A 24,501-nucleotide genomic window follows, 5' to 3' on the forward strand; every position below is an offset into this window, starting at 1 on the left:
AAATCACTGCATAATTATTTTAATACAATAAATAAGGATTTGACAAGGGAAGAAAAGTTACAGCAGCGTAAATTTATTTTAAGATTTTTCAGATGTCCCAACAAGAATATGTAAAGAAAAGTTCGACAAACTTATTATAAACAGGTTTATATGAGTTATTTATTAAAGTATTTAGTTTTATTTCTATCAGTATTTTTAAAAGCTAAACTTTTTTATATATAATTATAACTATTGTTGATTTTGTGTAATCCATTTTGCTTTCCAAGTTTGGTAACCCAAGTCAACGAAGGTTAACAATATTTGCCTGTGCGGTTTTCTAATAACATTTTTCATTTAAAAACAAAACATTTTCAAAAATTTATGATCAAATTATTAAATAATAATTATGATAATGTTATCAATTTTATATTGAGCAGAGGAAAAGAAGGAAGTTCATTTTTTTATATTTTTTGATGCAATTAGCAACTTTTTAGCGAATTTATAGGGTTAAATTAATAAGATATTTTTATTATTATTACTTTTTTTTAAAAAAAAAATAATTTTCTTAAAAAGAGCGATGACGTTGTTTACTATTTTTTTCGCATTTTACTCACTTTTTTTCCATTTGTACCAGCTACATACCAAAATCTTCTGGTGGAAAGTATCGTTGCTATACGGACCTGCTAATTTCATTGAAATTGGACTAACGCAACCTATTGGATGAACATTTTCGCGCCATTGATTTTGTCTTGTTTCTATGGAGTGCCATTTTGACAACAAATGTAACATTGGATAATGCATTTAAAAGTACATTTCTATTGGCTGTTAGACAGGACGTAAGATGAGCAGAAGGGGTCACATAGTTTTAAAGAACTTCTATTGGCTACAAGCATTAGGATTGTTATAAAAAATGATTTTCATTGGTTCTAATCTGTCTTTGGTGTTCACCATTGGCCAAAGTTTTGTCAAATTGTCTCTGAAAAAGACTGTGGTTGGTCAAAATTAACAGGGTAAAAATGATCTTGCAACCAGTAATTTTTAAGTGGTTAGTTCCAATTTTTCAAATTTTCCTATTGGCTAATAAGAAATTACAATAGAATTTTCTTCCCAATAAAAACCCGTGCACAAGCTTTATTTGCCAATTCAACCTCGACACAGAAACATTATTTTTCTCTACTGGTTAATCTATGTTGGTGCGACTACCGCCTTTGCTTTGCAAAAACTAGTAGTCAAGCCTGAACTCATGCAGAACACAAAGGGACACGCCATTGCACACGATACTTAGGTATTACGGTAGGAACTGCGTTGACTGCTATATAATGAGTTCGGGTTGTTGCTTTGTAAGTTTTTTTCATTTCGTGTCGTCTATATTGTCGACAGAATGAAAAAACCCTCTCAGGCAGGATTTCTTCTTTGTTTATGTGTTTGTCCCGTCCTTTAGTATAATAGTACATGGATGTGTTTTTACAGCACATGCATTTACGTTGTACTAACCCTTCGTAGGTTAAGAATAAGTTCTCTTTGGCGAACGTAAGTTCGCATTTGTGTATACTTTATATTTCTTTATTCAGTTTGTTTTAAAAAGATTATTGAAACTTTAACTTTAAAAAATGTTCTTTAAGTTTTTAATGTCGTTTATTATTTAATTTGATCCCATTTAGTACGTCTATTTAAAAATTCAAAAATCGATCTTTTGAACTGAATTGCGCATAAGTAGCGCCTTTGTTTTTTGTACGATGATTTTGAACTTTGCGAAATAATTTTGCTTTCGTATTTAAAGTTTATTTTTCAGAAACATTATTGCACACTTCACGCGGAAAATTTATTTCGCAAAGTTTTTATAAAGGTTTGCTTTTAGAAGTTTTTAAAATGCATTAAAACTATTTGTGGTATCGAAGTTGAAAATATTTAAATATTTCAGCCTAAAGCTTTGTGTGAACAAAATTAAAAACAAAGTTTAAATTACAAATCGGTTTCAATTCATTGTGTATTAAAAGATTGTTTTGATACTAATTTTTTAGTTTGCTTTATTTCTTTAAAATTTTTTATACTACATACAAAAAGTTGTCTTAATTATTTGAGATTCATAATTTTGCACAAAATTTAATTTTCTGATCTTTTAACACTAATTTAGAGTTAAGAGCGAAGTGTTTCAGATCAGTAATTCCAAAGACTGGTTTTTAAATTTGATCGGAAACATTAAGACATCTAAATTAAAAACAAAACATTTAGGAAAAAACATTCAAACTTAATTTCAAATATGGTAGTAACTATGCAAAAAGCGACGAAAGATTTGGTAAAAACATTACACAAAATTAAAGGACATTTTTGCATCTTTTCTTACTTATTTTAAGGACTTTTATTTACATTATATGTGACATCCAAGCTAGCATATATGGTCTAGCTCCCTACAATGAACATCAGGTTGAGTAACACTCTGCACAGACCTCCCCTCTAATATTTCTGTCAGGAATAAGGAAGTGACTGTGCCACTTCGCACTATCGTGTCCTTAAAACGTTCCCGTACCAAGTCGAAGAACCATAGATTGGTTAATCGGATATCAACCGGGAGGACCAATTAGTGCTTAATATAAGACAGTTAGAGCATTACATTTAGTTAAGGCCGTTAGCATATAAAGTCTAACGTTTTGCAAGATTTTTAGCTGTTGTTGTGATGCTCTATAGGTAAGGCTCTGTAGTCAGGCAGGTACTCTCCCATTTTTACATGTTCCAAAATACCCTCAATCTAATTTATTTTACTTTTAATTACTTTCTTAATAATACTCTATCCTGAGCGCTTTCATAACCCATTCACATGCTGCTCCATCATGCGTTACATTGCCGGTCATTATACCACTACGTCCTTAATATCCCTCACCTAGCCGGGCATCCTATATGGATAAACCGGAAATAAACGGGGTGGACTGTGTAGACATTTACATGCAACAATTAGCATACTTTGTTCTTAATATTTCCCTCACGGAGCTGGGTATCCTAAATGGATGAACCGGACATAAACGGGGAGAACAAAGTACAGTTATGACATTTTGCTACACATACATAATTCGTAATTATTATTAATTATTGGCAAATTGCCAACGTCTTCTATTTTATTAAGTTAACCCTGCACTGTTAAGGTACAAATCCCTTAGGCGAAATTGCAAATAAAATTATCAAAGCTTTGGTGCAGCTTGTTTTTAGCGTAGATATAAGGAGTTTATTTATGCTTTTCTGTATACTAAGTGACTAAAAGTTGCAACAGTATGGGTTATTGGATGAAAGAAATTAAGGAAATAGACAATTATTACCTTAGAAGAACACTTTTTAACGTCCTTTTAATTAAAATAACGCATATAAAAATTATGAAAGGCCAAATTAAGTCGCCATTTCTTCATTCTAAGTATTCTTTTTCCTATAACCTTTAAAACGTTTTGTATATTTTCATTTCAACAACAAATTTGCAAAAATTATGATTTTAAACATTATATTGCCATTCAAGGTGGTTTCATTACTTGAGGAACATAGCTTTATTTTTTGGTTACCCATTTTTATGATATATTTCTGTATATTTCTATGTAAACTTCGTGAATACAGCCGTTCTTTTAATAGTTTCTGTTCATAAAAGGAACGAGATGTTGTACTAAGAACATCTGATTATTTTAATGTGTATGACAAATAGGTTCAATATTTTTATAACAAAGGATACATATTCTAATTTAAATAAGATTGTGTCAAAGTGTGGTAATAGGCTACATTAGAGCGTATAAGTTGTAACTTAGCAATGTAAGATTTTAGCGTTTGAAATGTTATTTTCATGATATATTCGAATAAAGTGCAAATAATCTTTTAAGTAAGAGCAATAAGAAAATTAAATTAAAATAAAAAAAAAATAAAAAAAATAACAACGTTAAAACTCATTGTAAAAATTAATTTTAATTTAGAAATTACCTGCTCTAAAAAGATGTATATACTCCTTAATTTTACTAAAACACTGTACAAAGCATTGTGTATTGTTGTGAATAAGACATGGTTCAATTTTAAAATTTTGAAGTAAAATAGAATGTCTACACGCTATATCTTCTACTCTATTTCAGATCTAATAATATTAAAAAAGATACGTATCACAAAAAGATAAAAAAGATAAAAAGTATGTTCTTTTACACATTATTACTTGTAACAGATTATGCTCGTTCTACTTTACTAAAAAAAGTTTAAAGCTTTCCATTACACACATAGTTTTATTGAAATTTTAAAGTTTCCATTACAGTACACACATAGTTCTTCGCATTTGAAAGCTTTATTTTCTGTTATAGTGTCAAGGTACACACCAACGAAATATACGCCAAGTAAGAGTAATAATGCAGCTGTTAATTATTACTACCACTTTCGAAAAGATTTCCTTGCACCCTACGGATTGGCCCATAGTGAAAAAACCTTTTCAGATGCAGACTTTGCTCAAAAGCTAAACGATATAAATTGCGAGTTCTATTGCAGACCTCAGGTAGCTATATCAGAAATGGCCTCCAGCATAGTGGAAAACCTAGAGTATGTGATTAAAAACACTCAATGCATGGAAGAAAAAAACATGTCTAGATTTATCACAAAAATACAAAAAATATTCCCAAGTTTGAATGTCATAAACTCAAAGGCTAACGTAGATGGTATGCAAATTTTTATACAATTGAAATTTAATCAATAAATTTATTCTATTTTTTAAATTATTTGATAAAGCAAACCTCATATTATAGGCGACATAAAGAAGGCGCTAGAAGATGTGAAAAAATGTTTAACTTCAGAAAGCCTATTTCTTGATACTTTCATTGAAGAGGGACTAAGATTTGCATCATCATTGTATTTATCATTAATATGGCTACGCGCAGGAAAATTTGTAATGAAAAACCCAGAAATTGTTTTGCAGAAACTTCATCCAGCAGCTACAGGCTTTACACAATTCAAGCGAGATGTGTCAGCGGATGCTTACGTGCAGGACATTGCAACAGCCTTAGGTGCATTGAATTTAACATCCCCCACTAAGGAATCCGTTAAACGAAAGTTGCTAATAGATATTCCGTCCAGTGACGAGGAAGAGATGTATATGCCTCCCAAAAAAAAGGTTAATAACGATAGCGACAACTATGATGATGAGACACCTGACCCTAGTAAAAGAAAATTTAAACACGAGAGTGATAGTGAAGATGTAAATAATGAACCTCATGTTAAGAAGAACAAAAAGTCGAAAAAATCGAAGAAGCAGAAGAAGTTCTTAACTGACTTTGAATAGGCTCTCTGTTATATAGATATATAAATTTATTTATGTAAATTTATAAGCACATTATAATTTTGTTTACTAAGTTCTGTTGACCAGTTTTGTTAACAATGACAATAACTTTGTGCTGAGAAATCAATTTTTAGGTGAATAAAATTGTAAAAATAAACAATTTGATATCACTTTTTCTTACGCTTACAGTACACACATAGTTTTATTGAAATTTCATTTCAATTTTACTTTTTAATGTTACTTTTCTCCTTATAATGCTTTATGCTAACACTTTTATTATGATAACACCGAAAAAATAGTTATACAAAAAATATATTTTTTCTTTAGGTTGCATAATATATATTTATAATGGCAAACGTAAATGCTCTTGTTGATAATGACTATGTTGAAACTAAAAATTATACTGCATATAAGAAAATTAATTTTAAAATCATAAACACGAATATGCGTCTGTTACACGCACAATTAAGAACAGAAAGGAACATTAAAAGATGGAAGCGAATAAACCAACAAGAAAAACTCGAGTACGAACAAGTTGAAAAAGAAGAGGTGAAAAATACGATAACATTTAAAGAAATAAATGAGCAGTTAATGCTGCGGGACTTGATAGTTAATTTGAGAAGGAACTTATGCTTCAAATACATTTATATATCTGTTGATAGAGCGATTGCAAGTCATGAGAGCATGGTTAATACCCTGAAGGGAATATCTTTGTAAACACTGTTTTAGACACATTGTGTTTTTCTTACATTTTTTTATTAAACATAGCTTTGTAACATAACTTTATAAACCGGTATATGAACTGGTCATATTTCTATTGAAGGTCTTCTACTTTCCATGATAGTACAGAATAATCTACAATGATGTTTGAAACCTTTTGCAAATTTTTGTACATTTTTGAAATCTTCTTTAAAAACTTTATATTGCTATTTAAAGGTAAATAATTTTTTGAGGAAACATGACCATGTCAAGATAACAAGACCAGTTTTGTTACATATTATATAGTTTTATTTTTTTGTAAATATCTTTATATAATATAAGACATTTTTACATTTACATATATATACATATGCTGCTAGATAAATTGGTCATTTTTCAATTTAAGGTGTTTCATTTCTATTGAAGTCTTAACGTTCCACTTATGTATATTTTGACTGAAACTTAAGTATATGTGCTGCATAATTAAGCTCTACATCAAGTGAATATATATATATTTATATATTTCATTTTATTAGGTTTAAATAAAATTGTTATTGTTAGAAACAAGAGAAGGAGAAAAGTACGTATAGACATTTAAACATTTTTTTTTAATAAGACTAGGCTTGTTTCAGTAAACCAGCATTTGAAAGCTTTATTTTCTGTTATAGTGTCAAGGTACACACCAACGAAATATACGCCAAGTAAGAGTAATAATGCAGCTGTTAATTATTACTACCACTTTCGAAAAGATTTCCTTGCACCCTACGGATTGGCCCATAGTGAAAAAACCTTTTCAGATGCAGACTTTGCTCAAAAGCTAAACGATATAAATTGCGAGTTCTATTGCAGACCTCAGGTAGCTATATCAGAAATGGCCTCCAGCATAGTGGAAAACCTAGAGTATGTGATTAAAAACACTCAATGCATGGAAGAAAAAAACATGTCTAGATTTATCACAAAAATACAAAAAATATTCCCAAGTTTGAATGTCATAAACTCAAAGGCTAACGTAGATGGTATGCAAATTTTTATACAATTGAAATTTAATCAATAAATTTATTCTATTTTTTAAATTATTTGATAAAGCAAACCTCATATTATAGGCGACATAAAGAAGGCGCTAGAAGATGTGAAAAAATGTTTAACTTCAGAAAGCCTATTTCTTGATACTTTCATTGAAGAGGGACTAAGATTTGCATCATCATTGTATTTATCATTAATATGGCTACGCGCAGGAAAATTTGTAATGAAAAACCCAGAAATTGTTTTGCAGAAACTTCATCCAGCAGCTACAGGCTTTACACAATTCAAGCGAGATGTGTCAGCGGATGCTTACGTGCAGGACATTGCAACAGCCTTAGGTGCATTGAATTTAACATCCCCCACTAAGGAATCCGTTAAACGAAAGTTGCTAATAGATATTCCGTCCAGTGACGAGGAAGAGATGTATATGCCTCCCAAAAAAAAGGTTAATAACGATAGCGACAACTATGATGATGAGACACCTGACCCAAGTAAAAGAAAATTTAAACACGAGAGTGATAGTGAAGATGTAAATAATGAACCTCATGTTAAGAAGAACAAAAAGTCGAAAAAATCGAAGAAGCAGAAAAAGTTCTTAACTGACTCTGAATAGGCTCTCTGTTATATAGATATATAAATTTATTTATGTAAATTTATAAGCACATTATAATTTTGTTTACTAAGTTCTGTTGACCAGTTTTGTTAACAATGACAATAACTTTGTGCTGAGAAATCAATTTTTAGGTGAATAAAATTGTAAAAATAAACAATTTGATATCACTTTTTCTTACGCTTACAGTACACACATAGTTTTATTGAAATTTCATTTCAATTTTACTTTTTAATGTTACTTTTCTCCTTATAATGCTTTATGCTAACACTTTTATTATGATAACACCGAAAAAATAGTTATACAAAAAATATATTTTTTCTTTAGGTTGCATAATATATATTTATAATGGCAAACGTAAATGCTCTTGTTGATAATGACTATGTTGAAACTAAAAATTATACTGCATATAAGAAAATTAATTTTAAAATCATAAACACGAATATGCGTCTGTTACACGCACAATTAAGAACAGAAAGGAACATTAAAAGATGGAAGCGAATAAACCAACAAGAAAAACTCGAGTACGAACAAGTTGAAAAAGAAGAGGTGAAAAATACGATAACATTTAAAGAAATAAATGAGCAGTTAATGCTGCGGGACTTGATAGTTAATTTGAGAAGGAAATTATGCTTCAAATACATTTATATATCTGTTGATAGAGCGATTGCAAGTCATGAGAGCATGGTTAATACCCTGAAGGGAATATCTTTGTAAACACTGTTTTAGACACATTGTGTTTTTCTTACATCTTTTTATTAAACATAGCTTTGTAACATAACTTTATAAACCGGTATATGAACTGGTCATATTTCTATTGAAGGTCTTCTACTTTCCATGATAGTACAGAATAATCTACAATGATGTTTGAAACCTTTTGCAAATTTTTGTACATTTTTGAAATCTTCTTTGAAAACTTTATATTGCTATTTAAAGTTAAATAATTTTTTGAGGAAACATGACCATGTCAAGATAACAAGACCAGTTTTGTTACATATTATATAGTTTTATTTTTTTGTACATATCTTTATATAATATAAGACATTTTTACATTTACATATATATACATATGCTGCTAGATAAATTGGTCATTTTTCTATTTAAGGTGTTTCATTTCTATTGAAGTCTTAATGTTCCACTTATGTATATTTTGACTGAAACTTAAGTATATGTGCTGCATAATTAAGCTCTACATCAAGTGAATATATATATATTTATATATTTCATTTTATTAGGTTTAAATAAAATTGTTATTGTTAGAAACAAGAGAAGGAGAAAAGTACGTATAGACATTTAAACATTTTTTTTTAATAAGACTAGGCTTGTTTCAGTAAACCAGCATTTGAAAGCTTTATTTTCTGTTATAGTGTCAAGGTACACACCAACGAAATATACGCCAAGTAAGAGTAATAATGCAGCTGTTAATTATTACTACCACTTTCGAAAAGATTTCCTTGCACCCTACGGATTGGCCCATAGTGAAAAAACCTTTTCAGATGCAGACTTTGCTCAAAAGCTAAACGATATAAATTGCGAGTTCTATTGCAGACCTCAGGTAGCTATATCAGAAATGGCCTCCAGCATAGTGGAAAACCTAGAGTATGTGATTAAAAACACTCAATGCATGGAAGAAAAAAACATGTCTAGATTTATCACAAAAATACAAAAAATATTCCCAAGTTTGAATGTCATAAACTCAAAGGCTAACGTAGATGGTATGCAAATTTTTATACAATTGAAATTTAATCAATAAATTTATTCTATTTTTTAAATTATTTGATAAAGCAAACCTCATATTATAGGCGACATAAAGAAGGCGCTAGAAGATGTGAAAAAATGTTTAACTTCAGAAAGCCTATTTCTTGATACTTTCATTGAAGAGGGACTAAGATTTGCATCATCATTGTATTTATCATTAATATGGCTACGCGCAGGAAAATTTGTAATGAAAAACCCAGAAATTGTTTTGCAGAAACTTCATCCAGCAGCTACAGGCTTTACACAATTCAAGCGAGATGTGTCAGCGGATGCTTACATGCAGGACATTGCAACAGCCTTAGGGGCATTGAATTTAACATCAACCACTAAGGAATCCGTTAAACGAAAGTTGCTAATAGATATTCCGTCCAGTGACGAGGAAGAGATGTATATGCCTCCCAAAAAAAAGGTTAATAACGATAGCGACAACTATGATGATGAGACACCTGACCCTAGTAAAAGAAAATTTAAACACGACAGTGATAGTGAAGATGTAAATAATGAACATCATGTTAAGAAGAACAAAAAGTCGAAAAAATCGAAGAAGCAGAAAAAGTTCTTAACTGACTCTGAATAGGCTCTCTGTTATATAGATATATAAATTTATTTATGTAAATTTATAAGCACATTATAATTTTGTTTACTAAGTTCTGTTGACCAGTTTTGTTAACAATGACAATAACTTTGTGCTGAGAAATCAATTTTTAGGTGAATAAAATTGTAAAAATAAACAATTTGATATCACTTTTTCTTACGCTTACAGTACACACATAGTTTTATTGAAATTTCATTTCAATTTTACTTTTTAATGTTACTTTTCTCCTTATAATGCTTTATGCTAACACTTTTATTATGATAACACCGAAAAAATAGTTATACAAAAAATATATTTTTTCTTTAGGTTGCATAATATATATTTATAATGGCAAACGTAAATGCTCTTGTTGATAATGACTATGTTGAAACTAAAAATTATACTGCATATAAGAAAATTAATTTTAAAATCATAAACACGAATATGCGTCTGTTACACGCACAATTAAGAACAGAAAGGAACATTAAAAGATGGAAGCGAATAAACCAACAAGAAAAACTCGAGTACGAACAAGTTGAAAAAGAAGAGGTGAAAAATACGATAACATTTAAAGAAATAAATGAGCAGTTAATGCTGCGGGACTTGATAGTTAATTTGAGAAGGAACTTATGCTTCAAATACATTTATATATCTGTTGATAGAGCGATTGCAAGTCATGAGAGCATGGTTAATACCCTGAAGGGAATATCTTTGTAAACACTGTTTTAGACACATTGTGTTTTTCTTACATCTTTTTATTAAACATAGCTTTGTAACATAACTTTATAAACCGGTATATGAACTGGTCATATTTCTATTGAAGGTCTTCTACTTTCCATGATAGTACAGAATAATCTACAATGATGTTTGAAACCTTTTGCAAATTTTTGTACATTTTTGAAATCTTCTTTGAAAACTTTATATTGCTATTTAAAGTTAAATAATTTTTTGAGGAAACATGACCATGTCAAGATAACAAGACCAGTTTTGTTACATATTATATAGTTTTATTTTTTTGTACATATCTTTATATAATATAAGACATTTTTACATTTACATATATATACATATGCTGCTAGATAAATTGGTCATTTTTCTATTTAAGGTGTTTCATTTCTATTGAAGTCTTAACGTTCCACTTATGTATATTTTGACTGAAACTTAAGTATATGTGCTGCATAATTAAGCTCTACATCAAGTGAATATATATATATTTATATATTTCATTTTATTAGGTTTAAATAAAATTGTTATTGTTAGAAACAAGAGAAGGAGAAAAGTACGTATAGACATTTAAACATTTTTTTTTAATAAGACTAGGCTTGTTTCAGTAAACCAGCATTTGAAAGCTTTATTTTCTGTTATAGTGTCAAGGTACACACCAACGAAATATACGCCAAGTAAGAGTAATAATGCAGCTGTTAATTATTACTACCACTTTCGAAAAGATTTCCTTGCACCCTACGGATTGGCCCATAGTGAAAAAACCTTTTCAGATGCAGACTTTGCTCAAAAGCTAAACGATATAAATTGCGAGTTCTATTGCAGACCTCAGGTAGCTATATCAGAAATGGCCTCCAGCATAGTGGAAAACCTAGAGTATGTGATTAAAAACACTCAATGCATGGAAGAAAAAAACATGTCTAGATTTATCACAAAAATACAAAAAATATTCCCAAGTTTGAATGTCATAAACTCAAAGGCTAACGTAGATGGTATGCAAATTTTTATACAATTGAAATTTAATCAATAAATTTATTCTATTTTTTAAATTATTTGATAAAGCAAACCTCATATTATAGGCGACATAAAGAAGGCGCTAGAAGATGTGAAAAAATGTTTAACTTCAGAAAGCCTATTTCTTGATACTTTCATTGAAGAGGGACTAAGATTTGCATCATCATTGTATTTATCATTAATATGGCTACGCGCAGGAAAATTTGTAATGAAAAACCCAGAAATTGTTTTGCAGAAACTTCATCCAGCAGCTACAGGCTTTACACAATTCAAGCGAGATGTGTCAGCGGATGCTTACATGCAGGACATTGCAACAGCCTTAGGGGCATTGAATTTAACATCAACCACTAAGGAATCCGTTAAACGAAAGTTGCTAATAGATATTCCGTCCAGTGACGAGGAAGAGATGTATATGCCTCCCAAAAAAAAGGTTAATAACGATAGCGACAACTATGATGATGAGACACCTGACCCTAGTAAAAGAAAATTTAAACACGACAGTGATAGTGAAGATGTAAATAATGAACATCATGTTAAGAAGAACAAAAAGTCGAAAAAATCGAAAAAACAGAAGAAATTCTTAACTGACTCTGAATAGGCTTTCAGTTCAACAGATATATTTATATAATTATTCATACGGATTTTGATTTTGTTTTTAAAGTTTGTTTAGGACGTTTTGTTAGCAATAATGTTAACCTAACTTTGTAAATATAAAAAGGTATGTAGACTGTTTTTTTTTCTATTGACAGCCTTGTTTTTTCAATTAGAGGAATAAATATGACTAGTTTTTGTGTATTTTCACAAGCTGATGCTACAAGAGAATTTTGAAAGGTTACTTTGGAAACTAAATGTTGTTATTTAAAAGTAAATAATTATTTGAGGAAACATGGCTACATGACGATTAAGATGTTTTTTTACTGAACTCATAACGTTTCGCTCATGTACACTCCCACAAAATAATGCCAAAAACGTTTTTTAAAGGCTTACTTGGAAACTAAATAATTATTTGAGGAGAAAAGGCCTGACATAGTTTTATGGAAATATTATTTTCTTAATTCTTTCTTAATTATACCTTATGCAATATTTATTACATTATAAGACTGTTTTCTGTCATGATAAGGCCTTCTTAAAAAATTGACATGCAAAAAATATTTTTTTTCTTTAGGTTGCATAATGGAAAACATAAATGCTGTTGTTGAAAATGACTATGTTGAAACCAACAATTATACTGCATAAAAGAAGATTAACTTTAAAATTATAAACATGAACATGCCTCTCTAACACGCACAATTAAGAACAGAAAGAAACATTAAAAGGTAGAAGCGAATAAATCAACAAGAAAAACTTGAGTACGAACAAATTCAAAAAGAAGAGGTGAAAATACGATAACATTTACAGAAACAAATGAATAGTTAATGCTGCGTGACTTGATAATTAATTTGAAAAGGAGCTTATTCTTTAAATGCAGAAACTTCTGTGTGGATAGTGAAATTGAACGTTATGAGAGAACAGTTAATTCCATGAATGGAATTTTTTTAAAGACAGTGTTTCGTACACAATGTAATTTTTTACAGCTTTTTACTTAACACAAAACCTTTGTAAATATAAAACATTATATAAACTGGTCATCATAAAACAATATGTTTTGATGTTGACATTTAAAAATATATAATTAGTTGAGGAAACAAGGCAATATTACGATGTTAAAAGAACAACATTACAGGTCGTCTATTTTTTACTAGTTCTTACAAACAATAGTGTACGGAGTATGAGTGAAAGTATTTTTTTACATTGTTTTAGTATTTTTTGTGGACGAATTTTAAGACTCTCAATTGAATTCGTTGCCTTGTTGTACTGGTAAAATATACCATCAGAGTGATAGCTTAGCCAATAAGATTTTTTGATAACTCGCGAAGTTATACAATCTCTGGAAAATTTTGGCCGTTAGTTAAAAAAACTGCTGTATAACTAAGCTGCATATCATGTAGATTTATCAATTTTGTTTCACGGCCCGTTAATTATTTTGCTTCTTATTGTTTTAGGTTTAATAGACAGTAACTAAAAAATCGCTTCTGTAAAAAACTAAAAAAGAAGAGAAAGTGTGCTTTGACTTTAACCTGTTTCGGTATAACCAAATTTCACTTTATTATTTCAATGGTATAGCTTATGTGCAATAATAATAATAACAATAATAATAGAAATGCAGAAAAAATGAAGTAATCTTTGTTTGATAAAATGAGTAAACTACTGATCATTTATTTAGACAAAGAACGACTTAAAATGGCAAGCAATAATGTCAGTTTTTTAAATGAGTACAAATGCTTTTCAATTTATCATCGTGTGAAGAAAGAGGACTTACAAAGAAATATTGCCACCCAAAATAAACGGCGAACTGAAGAAGAAGAGAAGAGAAGAATATTTAACGAAAATAATTCAATTAAACATACAAACGGTATAACTATTTCATATTTCTGGTGTTAAATTTAAAGTTTATCAATTTTCTACAAATAACGTTCTCAGGATATCTCACATTGTATTCCAGATATAATATTATATTATTCTGATACAAGTTTTCTCATTTAGACTCCAAAAAATGCAAAAATGTCATTACGGGATTAACAAAATGGATTGAGTTAAAGAGCTGGAGTACTTGTGAAAAGTAAGTGTAACATCATCCAGTTAATAAGACTAACTTGAGTCAAATATTAAGACTGCACAATACTTAAAATATATAGGTGCCACTCATTATGCCGACAGAAAATGCTGCCTTCATACCTTTCTGCAAAAAAACCCAAATTGAAACAATGTTATGCATGCAGTGGCAGATATCCTCTACCAAGAATAGATGACTTCCCAACAGTAGTGTTAACTTGTACACAAGACGATGCTAACCTGCTGAGAGTATTTCATGTGGACTTAGGTGAATACATAAAACACAAATATGGTTACCGTCAGAGATCTTCTCCTTTAAGTTTAGAGGTACTTTTGTGCTGTATAAATTTAATAGTACATTGCAATGAGCAAATAACTCAGCCATTTTAAACATTCTTTTAAGGTTCGACCTACAACAGTACTACAGAGAATAAACGAAATTGAGGATGTTAGAAGGAAAGGACGTTTACTTCGGGTTTATTGTTATTTAATGGATTCAGAAGAGTCTATGTATAGGCAAGTAATAAGCTTTTACTTTTGTGGACTATGTATGACAAATATTTTTACTAAGAGATAAAAACAAATTTTTAGTAAATTTGTGGAGGAACAACAAGATGTAAGAACAAGAAAATTAGGATATGTATACACAGAAAAATACATTGAATGTGCACTTTGGCCTTTACTATACTTGAAGAAAGAATGGTGTGAAAGTGCAATAGAAGGTAGCACAAATTTATGCTAAATGTATGAGGCAATTCTTAGTTATTCTTCAAAATAACTTTTTTTGTCAATTTTAGATAGTGGCACACGAAAATCTCCTAAAATAACTTTCAGATTGAAATTACTAAGCAATATTGTGGACTACGGTGCAGATTTTGGTCTATTACAATATAATTTTGACAGATGGATATTTCGAACAATTTCAGGTTTGTATAGTTGCCTGTATGACATATTCAATTTACTTATGCACTCATTTTATTTTCAACAACAAAAAATTAAAAATAAATTTGTTATAGGTGCTGTAAATGTAGGTAAAATTCATCACTTAAGCCCAGCAAAATCGTTGGAAAATAAATGGTTTGTATCTTCATATTGGCGAATTCAGCATGAGTACTTGATTGATGCTGTTAATCAATTTGGCTATCCCAGCTTGTTCATCACAATCAGTCCTTACGAATGGACTTTTCCTCAAGTAATTTATTTTATTTTTTATTTTAAACATTCTTGATACAGGATCAGTATTTCAATACTTACAAAATCTTTTTAAACAATTTACACAAAGTTATATACTATTGAAAAAGTCAGGATAATCGGCAGTTGTTTCTACTGATCTTTCTGTAAAAAATGTCCTTTAGATGAAAGAATTGTTAGAAAGGTACGCTATATATTCAAATAATGTTCTCAGTAATGGTGTTCTATCAAGTATAAACATCATGCATATATTGGAGCAATTAGTCCGTGGATACATGACCGGCAGTAACTCCGAAAGATGGAAAAGAACTCTTTTTTACAATGCACGGTCAGTTACTCATAACATTACGTTTACTGAATAGTGTTTCATGTTTAGAGATAGTAAAGTAGGATTTAAAATGCTGTTTTTACATGATTTAGTATGCAAGATAGAAATGTGAACACATACTTTTATCGGTTTGAATGCCAAAAGCGAGGGACAATACATCTCCATTTGCTAGTATGGTTAAAAAATATCCGGCAGATAGATTTAAAGAGGCTGAAATGGACAATGGAGTCCAATAATCCTACAATTGGATATTATGTGAGTAAATAAACTTTGTTATGAGTCATACTGATATTTTAGACTGTTGGGCAAATAGTTAATGCTTTTATGTAATTTTAATATGCAGGTCAAGACTTTGCAACCTTCGAATGAAAAAAATTTTGAATCGCACATACAAACGGAGGAAACTTATGTGACAGATAGAGGTGTATTGAAAATGCAACACAGCGCTGAAGCATATGCACAAAATCTAAGAGCGTATTTTGACACAGTTTTGGGGACACTGAAGTGCCGAATGGATGTTCAGGTATTAATTACTAGACATATATTGAAATACTGTACTGCAAAAAATTGAAGTGAAAATGACACAATTTTTGTCACCTTTATATACCCAGGCTTCGGATGGTAACAACATGTTGCTGAAATATGTGACAGGCTATGTGACAAAGTTTAAAGAGTCGTTCGAACTTAATGGTAAAACTCAAATATACACCATATTGTGTTTTTTTGACTTGGATAATTAACTTCTTCTTTTTATAATATCATATTAATCAATTATTATAGATCCAAGTGTCAAGAATGTAAAAGCTTTTACATTAATCTGTCGTTATTTACTTAATTTAAAAATGACAGAACCGGAAATGGCGCTCCACATTGCTGATATCAAGGTTAGATGCTGCATAAAAAGTATGACAAAGAAAATAACACACTCTAAGTATCTTTCTGCTTATTATAGATTGCATGGACGCCTAGTAAAACCAAACGATTTTTCGTACCGAATTGTGAAAAAGCAATAAATGATAAGATAGTGCTGTGGTATATGGACCGGCCTGAAAACAGCAAATATATGTCTCTTTGGCAATATTTGCGAAATTTTGATACTCAAAAAAATGTAAGTCCCTTAAGACATATTTCCTGTTATAGGATAGAGCTTTATTTATTTAATTTTTTTAATAATTTATGTAGTAATATATATACAATAATTTATATATTTAACAATTTATTTAATAATTTTAGCCGCCTACACCATATCGTGATGGACAACCACGACTTGTTGCTACAAGATTTCTCTCCGTTTTTAATATTGGTTACTTTTGGCAACATACGTTAATGAATGTACCGTTTCGACAATTCAAAGATATTGTTAATGAAGAATCAGTAAAACTACCACCACGTATTTCATACTTTGCAAATGCCATTGCTGTGAACAGTAAATACTGGGACAATGAAAATACAATAGCGGCTGACATGGAAAAATCTGTCAACAAAAGTCATTTCATACGAACATTTCTTCTGTACTTGGAGTCCCTTAAAATTCAGCTATTTTTATATAAAACTGGTAAATTACTTTTGTGTAATTATCTGTTATATGCATATTTGTTTTTGTTTTTAATTTAGTACTTACCAAACTATTGTACTTGATGTTTAGGACAGATCGAAGACACCTGTGCCACAGCAGAAAAAGAATATTGCGTAGAAAACCTAACTGCTGAGCAATTAAGATTTTTTTATTATGTAAAGGATATCATGCGAACAATCAACAAACCAAGAAGGTTTAATCTTTACACACAAAATGCTGAATCATCTCTTAATAATGACGATGAAAGTGAAGAAGAAGAAGAAGAAGAAGAAGAAAGTGATGACGAACAACGTCATGTAGAGGAACAGATGCCCAATGACACCAACAATGAAGCAAAATTTGTGGTATTGCAAGGTAATGCAGGAACAGGTAAATATAAATAAAATTATTAATTACACTCTAATTAAATCTGTAGATTAACTTACTTATAAGAATATATTTTGTTAGGGAAAACATTTTTGATCAAATGCGTCATAGCAGAAGTACTGCGTCAAGAGTATAATGTTTTGGTAGCAACGCCAACTGTGAAATTAGCTGACACTTATCAAAAAGATTTTCCATGTGTGACATGCAAGTCTATTCACTCAGCGTTTTCCATCCCAGTAGCCGATATACCATGGGAAATAAACTGGAACATTTCGTGGTATCAGTTAATTGTGATAGATGAAGTAATGCTTTACACTTTGTATACTATAAAGCGTTTATCATAAACTTAATGTAAATTAAATCTATTGTTAGATTGGCCAAGTAAATAAAGACATCTTTTATCACGTAGTAAGAACAGTCAACGTTTTGCCTTCTTCACCGTTGGTGATACTATTAGGAGATTCCCATCAGGCACTTCCTTTGGTTACAAAAAATGGAAAGACAAGTTTTGACGAGTCTGTTTTTTGCAACTCTTTTTTCAAGAGTTTTCCAAGATTTCAGATGCATCATTGCCACAGAAGTGTTACGCATTACACAAAGTTTCTAGATATTATCCGTTATGAGAAGTATATACTCATAGTTTATTGCTTACACTTAACGCAGATTTAAAGTTTTATTACGTATTACATGATGCAAATGTTATTTTCACTTTAGACCTAGTATCACAGTATTAAGAAGTACCTTTAGCCACTGTGTGATTCCAGAGAATAAAGAAATTACTAAGAATGCCGTCGAAGAGATTATACAGAATCACCCAAACACAGTCTTCATTACATCCTCTCACGATGGCAAAAACTTTATAAATGAAACAATCATTTCATTTATTTTCAAGAAGAGAAAAGCTGATATAATTGTACTTTTTCATTACTTTGTTTTACCATTTTGTATGTACGGCATTACGTAGCATTGTTAATATTGTCATATTCAATTATAGATAACTGACGACAGTGGAAATACGCAGGCTTATTACGTCGGTATGAGAGTAATATTAACACAAAATCGAGATAGAAATACAGGATTTATCAATGGTGTCAGCGGTAAGTTTAACAAAATTATGTATTAATGAGCAGCAAAAAAACAATAGAAATACAATAAAAATATGTATTAAAAATATAAAAAAATTTTAAATTTATTTTCTTGGTTATGACTAGTTTTTTTATATTTCATATTATCATGTTTAGGCATCATAGACAGAGTTGTTGGCAAAACGATAATAGTAAAAATACGTGATGGCTTTGTGTTTGTCTACAAAGTAATTGATGCGACTGGGCGAAGTTTTTATCCGATATTGCCGTCTTATGCACAAACTGCTCTTAAATGTCAAGGTAATATTATTCTTACTATATTTGCCTGTACTTAAAAATAGTGTTTTCCCTTTCAAAATATTAAAACAACTTATATTTTATATAGGACAAACGTTGAATCATATCACATGGGCCATTGATCGTCAGAACATTGGACCTGCTGTTGCTTACATGATTTTGTCAAGGGTCAAACAAAGTACAGATGTGGAATTTGCAACACATATCTCTGTTAATCATTTTAAACCGATATACATGTTGGAATAAAGTCTTATGTGAATTATATTATTTCACAAATTGTCTTGTATTTATGATAGAACTTTTGATTTTCTTCCAAGATATATAAGAATGTTTGTGAAAATGAGTGAGAAAATAAATTCTAATGTTCTTCATATCTTTAATACACATTTATATTGTTTTTTTGTTTTGTTTTGTTTTTGTTTTTTGGACAATGAAAATTAATTCGTTACGTTTATACATATTATACTTTATGATATGCTTTCATTCTGAGTCAACAAAAAATGCATCCTCTGATAAAATGCTTTTCTATTAGACTAAACAGACCTGTTTCCTCGAAAAATTATTTCTCTGAACAAAATTATTATTAAATTCATTAACCAGCTTTATATTATGTATCAATTATTTTTATCAAAAAAACATTACTATTTTAACACATACATGTAACTTTAAAGCAGTATTACTTCAGTATTAAAATATTTAGGGACAACATTGCCCATGAAAATACATTTTCAGTACACTTACCAAGTTTAATTTTTTTTACCAAAGTTTTTCTTAAATGATTGTATTTTAATCTTACAACAGAATAAATTTTAATTTCCAAATAATAATGACTTTTGTTTTCAATTGACAGAAAAGTTTCATCATTATTCGGAATGTGCTAATGGTATACAGCAAAATTAAATTTCAATAAGTAATATTTTTGTCAAAAATTAGTGCTATTTTGTAGATAAGCATATTTCTAATGGCATCAAATTTCACAAACTTTTTCTTCGGACCTGGAATAAGTACTAAAGCCAACAATAAAGCCAAAAAATTATTCATTCATACTAAAGTAAAGTTACAACCTTTGTACTACCCAATGATAACAAGTAATATATAAAAGTTATGGTGGAAGTTTCCTTTATTATAAAATTTAATCACTTGTTCTATTACATTTTTTTTCAAAAGTAGTAGTTAGAAAAAAGTACAGGTAATGTGAATTTATATGCTAAAATTAGAATCTATTTTAATCACTAAATGTTTCAGATTTGGACGTTTAAAACTAAGAAGTCGTTGGGAGTAAAAGACAAATTGGAAACAAATAGTATTTTTTTGGATGGAAAAAATTAATTTTAAATAGAAGTTCACTGACATCACATAAAACTTGTCATTGAAACCATCAATTTTCTTGCTTCTATTTTGTTTCGTATGACAACATTTAGCTGCACTTTTTTCAAAAAGTAATATAAATAATAACTAACAGAGTATAGATGAATTCTGTTGTGACGTTATTTATTAAATTTAATTGGAAAGCCATTTGACACTGGTATTTGCAAGGTAAAAAGATGCTAAGATTTATTGAACACAGTTCAGCTGTCTGTTTATCTCTTCTGAGGGAAACATTGTTTGACGTTTTAAATTTTTGTTGATTGTAGCTAGATGCCTTCTGATTTAATTGAATTCATTTAAAGCCCTAAAAGTTGCCTTGTGTGACAGAATGGAGTAACGATATGTTTTCTTAACCTGCCCGCTATGTTATTTGGGTCGTGCAGATCCCAGTGTCAATACAGCTTACCATTTAAAATGTAAAGGAAGATTCATGAACCATAATAAAGTTTACAAAAGGAAATTTGACGAGCTTAAATTAAAGTATTGCACATTAGTTTGAGAAAATATTATTTTGGAGTAATGCAAAAGATCAAAACATTAACAAAGGGAATAAGGTACCAAAACTGCATCACAACACAATCCTAGCTAGACTAACTTGGTCAAGTGACTAAAGTGCAGCAATAGTATGACAGTGTATGTGGTTTCCTAACTTCAGTAATTGTATTTTTGTTACTCACTTTTGAAGGTTCAAAGTTAAAGTCCAAAACAGTTCAATACAGTAACAAATTGAACATTAGGTTATTCCTAAAACACACAGCAGATATGTCTGTTATATATACCAACAAATATACTTCATACTGTTGTTACTTTTATGTCTATTTTTGGGAAAGTTTTGTACTGATTCATAATGAAATTTATCAGATACATTACAAACATATCTGTGTAGCAAATGCAGTGGAAGGAAAATATTATTTATATAAACAAACCTTTGGTTAAACCAACAGTTCTAGTTCTTCCGTTATTTACTCTTTTGCTTCTTTTCATCAGTTAAAATCGACAAACCATTTATTTAGACTAAATACAAAATAAATACTAAATTCGTTCCAATATTCAAAACATCGTGCTTTACCGCACTTCTACTCTTCAGCTGCAATCTTTAAAACTGTTAATAATTAATAATTCATATCTTTCAAAGAAATCTTTTGTTTCCGTAGCGCGCGATCATATTGACGTAATGCTTGAACTTCCGCAACGTACTATTCTCTCCTGCGATATAGGATTAATAAACAATTATTTCAACACTTGATAATTTCGGTTCTTTACAGAGTTTTTTGATCTAGTTTTTTTAATAATCATGCTAAAGATGTTGTGCCTGCACATAAAACGTTTTGTTGCAAAACTGTTAATAGAACTATGTTAAAATCTAGGGAAACACATTTTATTAAAACTCCTTTAAAACATTGTTAAAATTAAATAAAACTTCACTCACCTTACGCTTTAACAACTTCGCCCCAGTCTTTTTGTTTTAAACTTTTTAATTTTTTGACTGCTGCAATTGCTTCTTTTACGTAAAAAAAGGTTCGTGTGAACACATAAAACACTTGCCATAGGAATAAACATAGAAAACAAGTCATTAATATTTATTTTGTAAACGCAGGGCACGATACAGGTTATAAAAGCGTAAGCCATTAAAAGAGTTGCACATCCTGTCCTCCTAAAAAGTTTCCTATAATACACACAAGCAAAAAGATATTGATAGATAAGTTGGCATATAGAAAAGTATTGAACAAACTTTCTAGTTTCCGTAAAATGGCTATATAATTCAATTTTCAGCTATTTCGATAATTAAAACAGCCTCGATGTTCGCTATGATTATCAATTGTTTTCTGTGCTGATTCTTTTTGCATGCGTCCATTGATCTAATGTGTTTTGATTGCATCCGTCAAAACTAATTGAAAATAGATGTGTAATATTTTACTGGTAAATCGGCGGAACGATAAGCGTTTACAAGCTTGATTCTTCAGAAATTATATATTAATTGCCGATTGAAAGCTGGATAAAAATCTGTTAAAGTTCTTGTTTTTATAGTTCGTTATAACATTTTCTAGGGTGAGGAAAAAAACGTTTGGTAACATAGGTTCATGAAGACACGTAGAAAAGCGCTGATTTGAATATCTTCATGACGACATGTTTCAATGAATTGACAGAAACTCATATTCGCCTCACTGTAGAAAGAAAAACAGCTTCGTTTGTGTTTGAGCTTTTTCAATTGGCATCACCTTCTCATCGTGTACCAACTGACACAAGGCTTTCAACCACAAAACCACAAAAACTGAAAATTAAAAGAAAGTCGAAAATTAAAAGAAAGTCGCGAACGGAAATACTTCAACACGAAAAAATTCCGTAAAATAGCCGAAAATAACAATTCAACTGCTTATCTTGATACAAGAACAGCCTCGTTTGAGTGCTAGTTTTTTTAATTCGTTTTATCTGTTCTTCGTGCACCTAGTGTAAGAAGGGTTTTAATAAAGAGGAACTGTAACATACAAAAAATGTCGTTGAGAAGAAATACTTCAGCACGTCAAATTTCCGTGAAATAGCAGAAAATTGAAATTCAACTGCTTATTTTGATACAAGAACAGCCTCGTTTGAGTTCTTGTTTTTTTAATTCGTTTTATCTATTCTTCGTATACCTAGTGACAGAACCGTTTTAATAAAGAAGAACTGTAACATACAAAAAATGTCGTTGACAAGAAATACTTCAGCACGTCAAATTTCCGTCAAATAGCAGAAAATTGAAATTCAACGGCTTATTTTGATACAAGAACAGCCTCGTTTGAGTTCTTGTTTTTTTAATTCGTTTTATCTATTCTTCGTGTACCTAGTGACAGAACGGTTTTAATAAAGAAGAACTGTAACATACAAAAAATTTCGTTGACGGGAAATAATTCAGCACGGCAAATTTCCGTCAAATAGCAGAAAATTGAAATTAAACTGCTTATTTTGATACAAGAACAGCCTCGTTTGAGTTCTTGTTTTTTTAATTCGTTTTATCTGTTCCTCGTGTACGTAGTAATAGAAGGTTTTTAATAAAGAGGAACTGTAACATCCAAAAAATGTCGTTGAGAAGAAATACTTGAGCACGTCAAGTTTCCGTCAAATAGCAGAAAATTGAAATTCAACTGCTTATTTTGATACAAGAACAGCCTCGTTTGAGTGCTAGTTTTTTTAATTCGTTTTATCTATTCTTTGTGTACCTAGTGATAGAAAGGTTTTAATAAAGAGGAACTGTAACATGCAAAATATGTCGTTGAGAAGAAATACTTCAGCACGTCAAATTTCCGTCAAATAGCAGAAAATTGAAATTCAATTGTTTATTTTGATACAATAACAGCCTCGTTTGAGTTCTAGTTTTTTTAACTCGTTTTATCTATTCTTTGTGTACCTAGTGACAGAACGGTTTTAATAAAGAAGAACTGTAACATACAAAAAATGTCATTGACAAGAAATACTTGAGCACGTCAAATTTCCGTGAAATAGCAGAAAATTGAAATTCAACTGCTTATTTTGATACAAGAACAGCCTCGTTTGAGTTCTTGTTTTTTTATTTCGTTTTATCTATTTTTCGTGTACGTAGTGACAGAACGGTTTTAATAAAGAAGAACTGTAACATACAAAAAATGTCGTTGACGGGAAATAATTCAGCACGTCAAACTTCCGTGAAATAGCAGAAAATTGAAATTCAACTGCTTATTTTGATACAAGAACAGCCTCGTTTGAGTTTTTGTTTTTTTAATTCGTTTTATCCGTTCTTCGTGTACCTAGTGACAGAACGGTTTTAATAAAGAAGAACTGTAACATACAAAAAATGTCGTTGACGGGAAATAATTCAGCACGGCAAATTTCCGTAAAATAGCAGAAAATTGAAATTCAACTGCTTATTTTGATACAAGAACAGCCTCGTTTGAGTTCTTGTTTTTTTAATTCGTGTTATCTATTCTTCGTGTATCTAGTGACAGAACGGTTTTAATAAAGAAGAA

The 24,501-nt window shown here is 30.1% G+C and overlaps 5 protein-coding genes and 1 long non-coding RNA gene across 9 annotated transcripts in view; 5 read left to right on the forward strand and 1 right to left on the reverse strand.

Moving 5' to 3' along the window:
• The first annotated feature begins 4,185 nt into the window (after window positions 1–4,185).
• LOC130650408 (uncharacterized) lies at window positions 4,186–5,405 on the forward strand. The gene is made up of 2 exons (XM_057456053.1): window positions 4,186–4,640; window positions 4,728–5,405. Exons 1-2 carry the CDS (start codon window positions 4,496–4,498, stop codon window positions 5,258–5,260), a joined length of 678 nt encoding a protein of 225 aa, XP_057312036.1. The 5' UTR covers window positions 4,186–4,495; the 3' UTR covers window positions 5,261–5,405.
• Window positions 5,406–6,409: 1,004 nt separating this feature from the next.
• Window positions 6,410–24,501, forward strand: part of LOC130650349 (uncharacterized) — a 69,109-nt gene continuing 51,017 nt past the window's right edge. The window contains exons 1-3 of one of the 2 annotated variants that reach the window (XM_057456049.1): window positions 6,410–6,536; window positions 6,625–6,972; window positions 7,060–7,535. In XM_057456049.1, the coding sequence (XP_057312032.1) occupies window position 6,536; window positions 6,625–6,972; window positions 7,060–7,535 (825 nt within the window). In that variant the 5' untranslated portion in view covers window positions 6,410–6,535. Of the gene's footprint in view, window positions 6,537–6,624; window positions 6,973–7,059; window positions 7,593–24,501 lie in introns of those variants that run through there. The other variant, XM_057456048.1, reaches the window with a different exon arrangement.
• Window positions 8,853–9,924, forward strand: LOC130650333 (uncharacterized). The gene is made up of 3 exons (XM_057456047.1): window positions 8,853–8,868; window positions 8,957–9,304; window positions 9,392–9,924. Coding segments are annotated over exons 1-3 (882 nt in total). The 5' UTR covers window positions 8,853–8,867.
• On the forward strand, window positions 11,185–14,623 carry LOC130650312 (uncharacterized). Of its 2 annotated transcripts, XR_008983720.1 has the most exons (4): window positions 11,185–11,200; window positions 11,289–11,636; window positions 11,724–14,110; window positions 14,242–14,623. XR_008983720.1 is itself a non-coding variant. In XM_057456046.1 (3 exons), coding segments are annotated over exons 1-3 (882 nt in total). In that variant the 5' UTR covers window positions 11,185–11,199; the 3' UTR covers window positions 12,257–14,623. The 2 variants fall into 2 exon arrangements, 1 of the variants encoding a protein (XP_057312029.1); XM_057456046.1 differs by having other exon boundaries at window positions 11,724–14,623.
• On the forward strand, window positions 14,890–19,904 carry LOC130650238 (uncharacterized). 2 transcript variants are annotated; one of them, XM_057456041.1, is made up of 16 exons: window positions 14,890–15,236; window positions 15,327–15,502; window positions 15,666–15,829; window positions 15,922–16,084; window positions 16,173–16,352; window positions 16,441–16,519; window positions 16,610–16,713; window positions 16,782–16,937; window positions 17,063–17,384; window positions 17,475–17,774; window positions 17,853–18,073; window positions 18,144–18,397; window positions 18,486–18,684; window positions 18,766–18,868; window positions 19,013–19,156; window positions 19,242–19,904. In XM_057456041.1, the coding sequence occupies exons 3-16, from the start codon at window positions 15,666–15,668 to the stop codon at window positions 19,397–19,399; spliced, it is 2,547 nt and encodes an 848-aa protein (XP_057312024.1). In that variant the 5' UTR covers window positions 14,890–15,236; window positions 15,327–15,502; the 3' UTR covers window positions 19,400–19,904. The 2 variants fall into 2 exon arrangements, with proteins under 2 accessions (XP_057312024.1, XP_057312022.1); XM_057456039.1 differs by having other exon boundaries at window positions 15,327–15,829.
• LOC130650440 (uncharacterized) overlaps window positions 19,337–24,501 on the reverse strand; it is a 35,321-nt gene continuing 30,156 nt past the window's right edge. The window contains exon 2 of the long non-coding RNA XR_008983831.1: window positions 19,337–19,753. This is a non-coding gene — a long non-coding RNA (uncharacterized LOC130650440). The remainder of the gene's footprint in view (window positions 19,754–24,501) is intronic.

Source organism: Hydractinia symbiolongicarpus, chromosome 1 (genome assembly GCF_029227915.1).
Source record: "Hydractinia symbiolongicarpus strain clone_291-10 chromosome 1, HSymV2.1, whole genome shotgun sequence".
In the NCBI taxonomy this organism is placed as follows: Eukaryota; Metazoa; Cnidaria; class Hydrozoa; order Anthoathecata; family Hydractiniidae; genus Hydractinia; species Hydractinia symbiolongicarpus.

Bases quoted from the DNA above. Each gene is read 5' to 3' on its own strand.
- LOC130650408 (XM_057456053.1), top strand. From the start codon at position 4,496: ATGGCCTCCAGCATAGTGGAAAACCTAGAGTATGTGATTAAAAACACT. The intron at 4,641-4,727 runs GTATGCAAATTT...CTCATATTATAG, and splicing joins CTCAAAGGCTAACGTAGATG to GCGACATAAAGAAGGCGCTA.
- LOC130650333 (XM_057456047.1), top strand. The intron at 9,305-9,391 runs GTATGCAAATTT...CTCATATTATAG, and splicing joins CTCAAAGGCTAACGTAGATG to GCGACATAAAGAAGGCGCTA.
- LOC130650312 (XM_057456046.1), top strand. The intron at 11,637-11,723 runs GTATGCAAATTT...CTCATATTATAG, and splicing joins CTCAAAGGCTAACGTAGATG to GCGACATAAAGAAGGCGCTA.
- LOC130650238 (XM_057456039.1), top strand. From the start codon at position 15,666: ATGAAAGAATTGTTAGAAAGGTACGCTATATATTCAAATAATGTTCTC. The intron at 16,353-16,440 runs GTATTAATTACT...TTATATACCCAG, and splicing joins AGTGCCGAATGGATGTTCAG to GCTTCGGATGGTAACAACAT. The intron at 19,157-19,241 runs GTAATATTATTC...TATTTTATATAG, and splicing joins AACTGCTCTTAAATGTCAAG to GACAAACGTTGAATCATATC.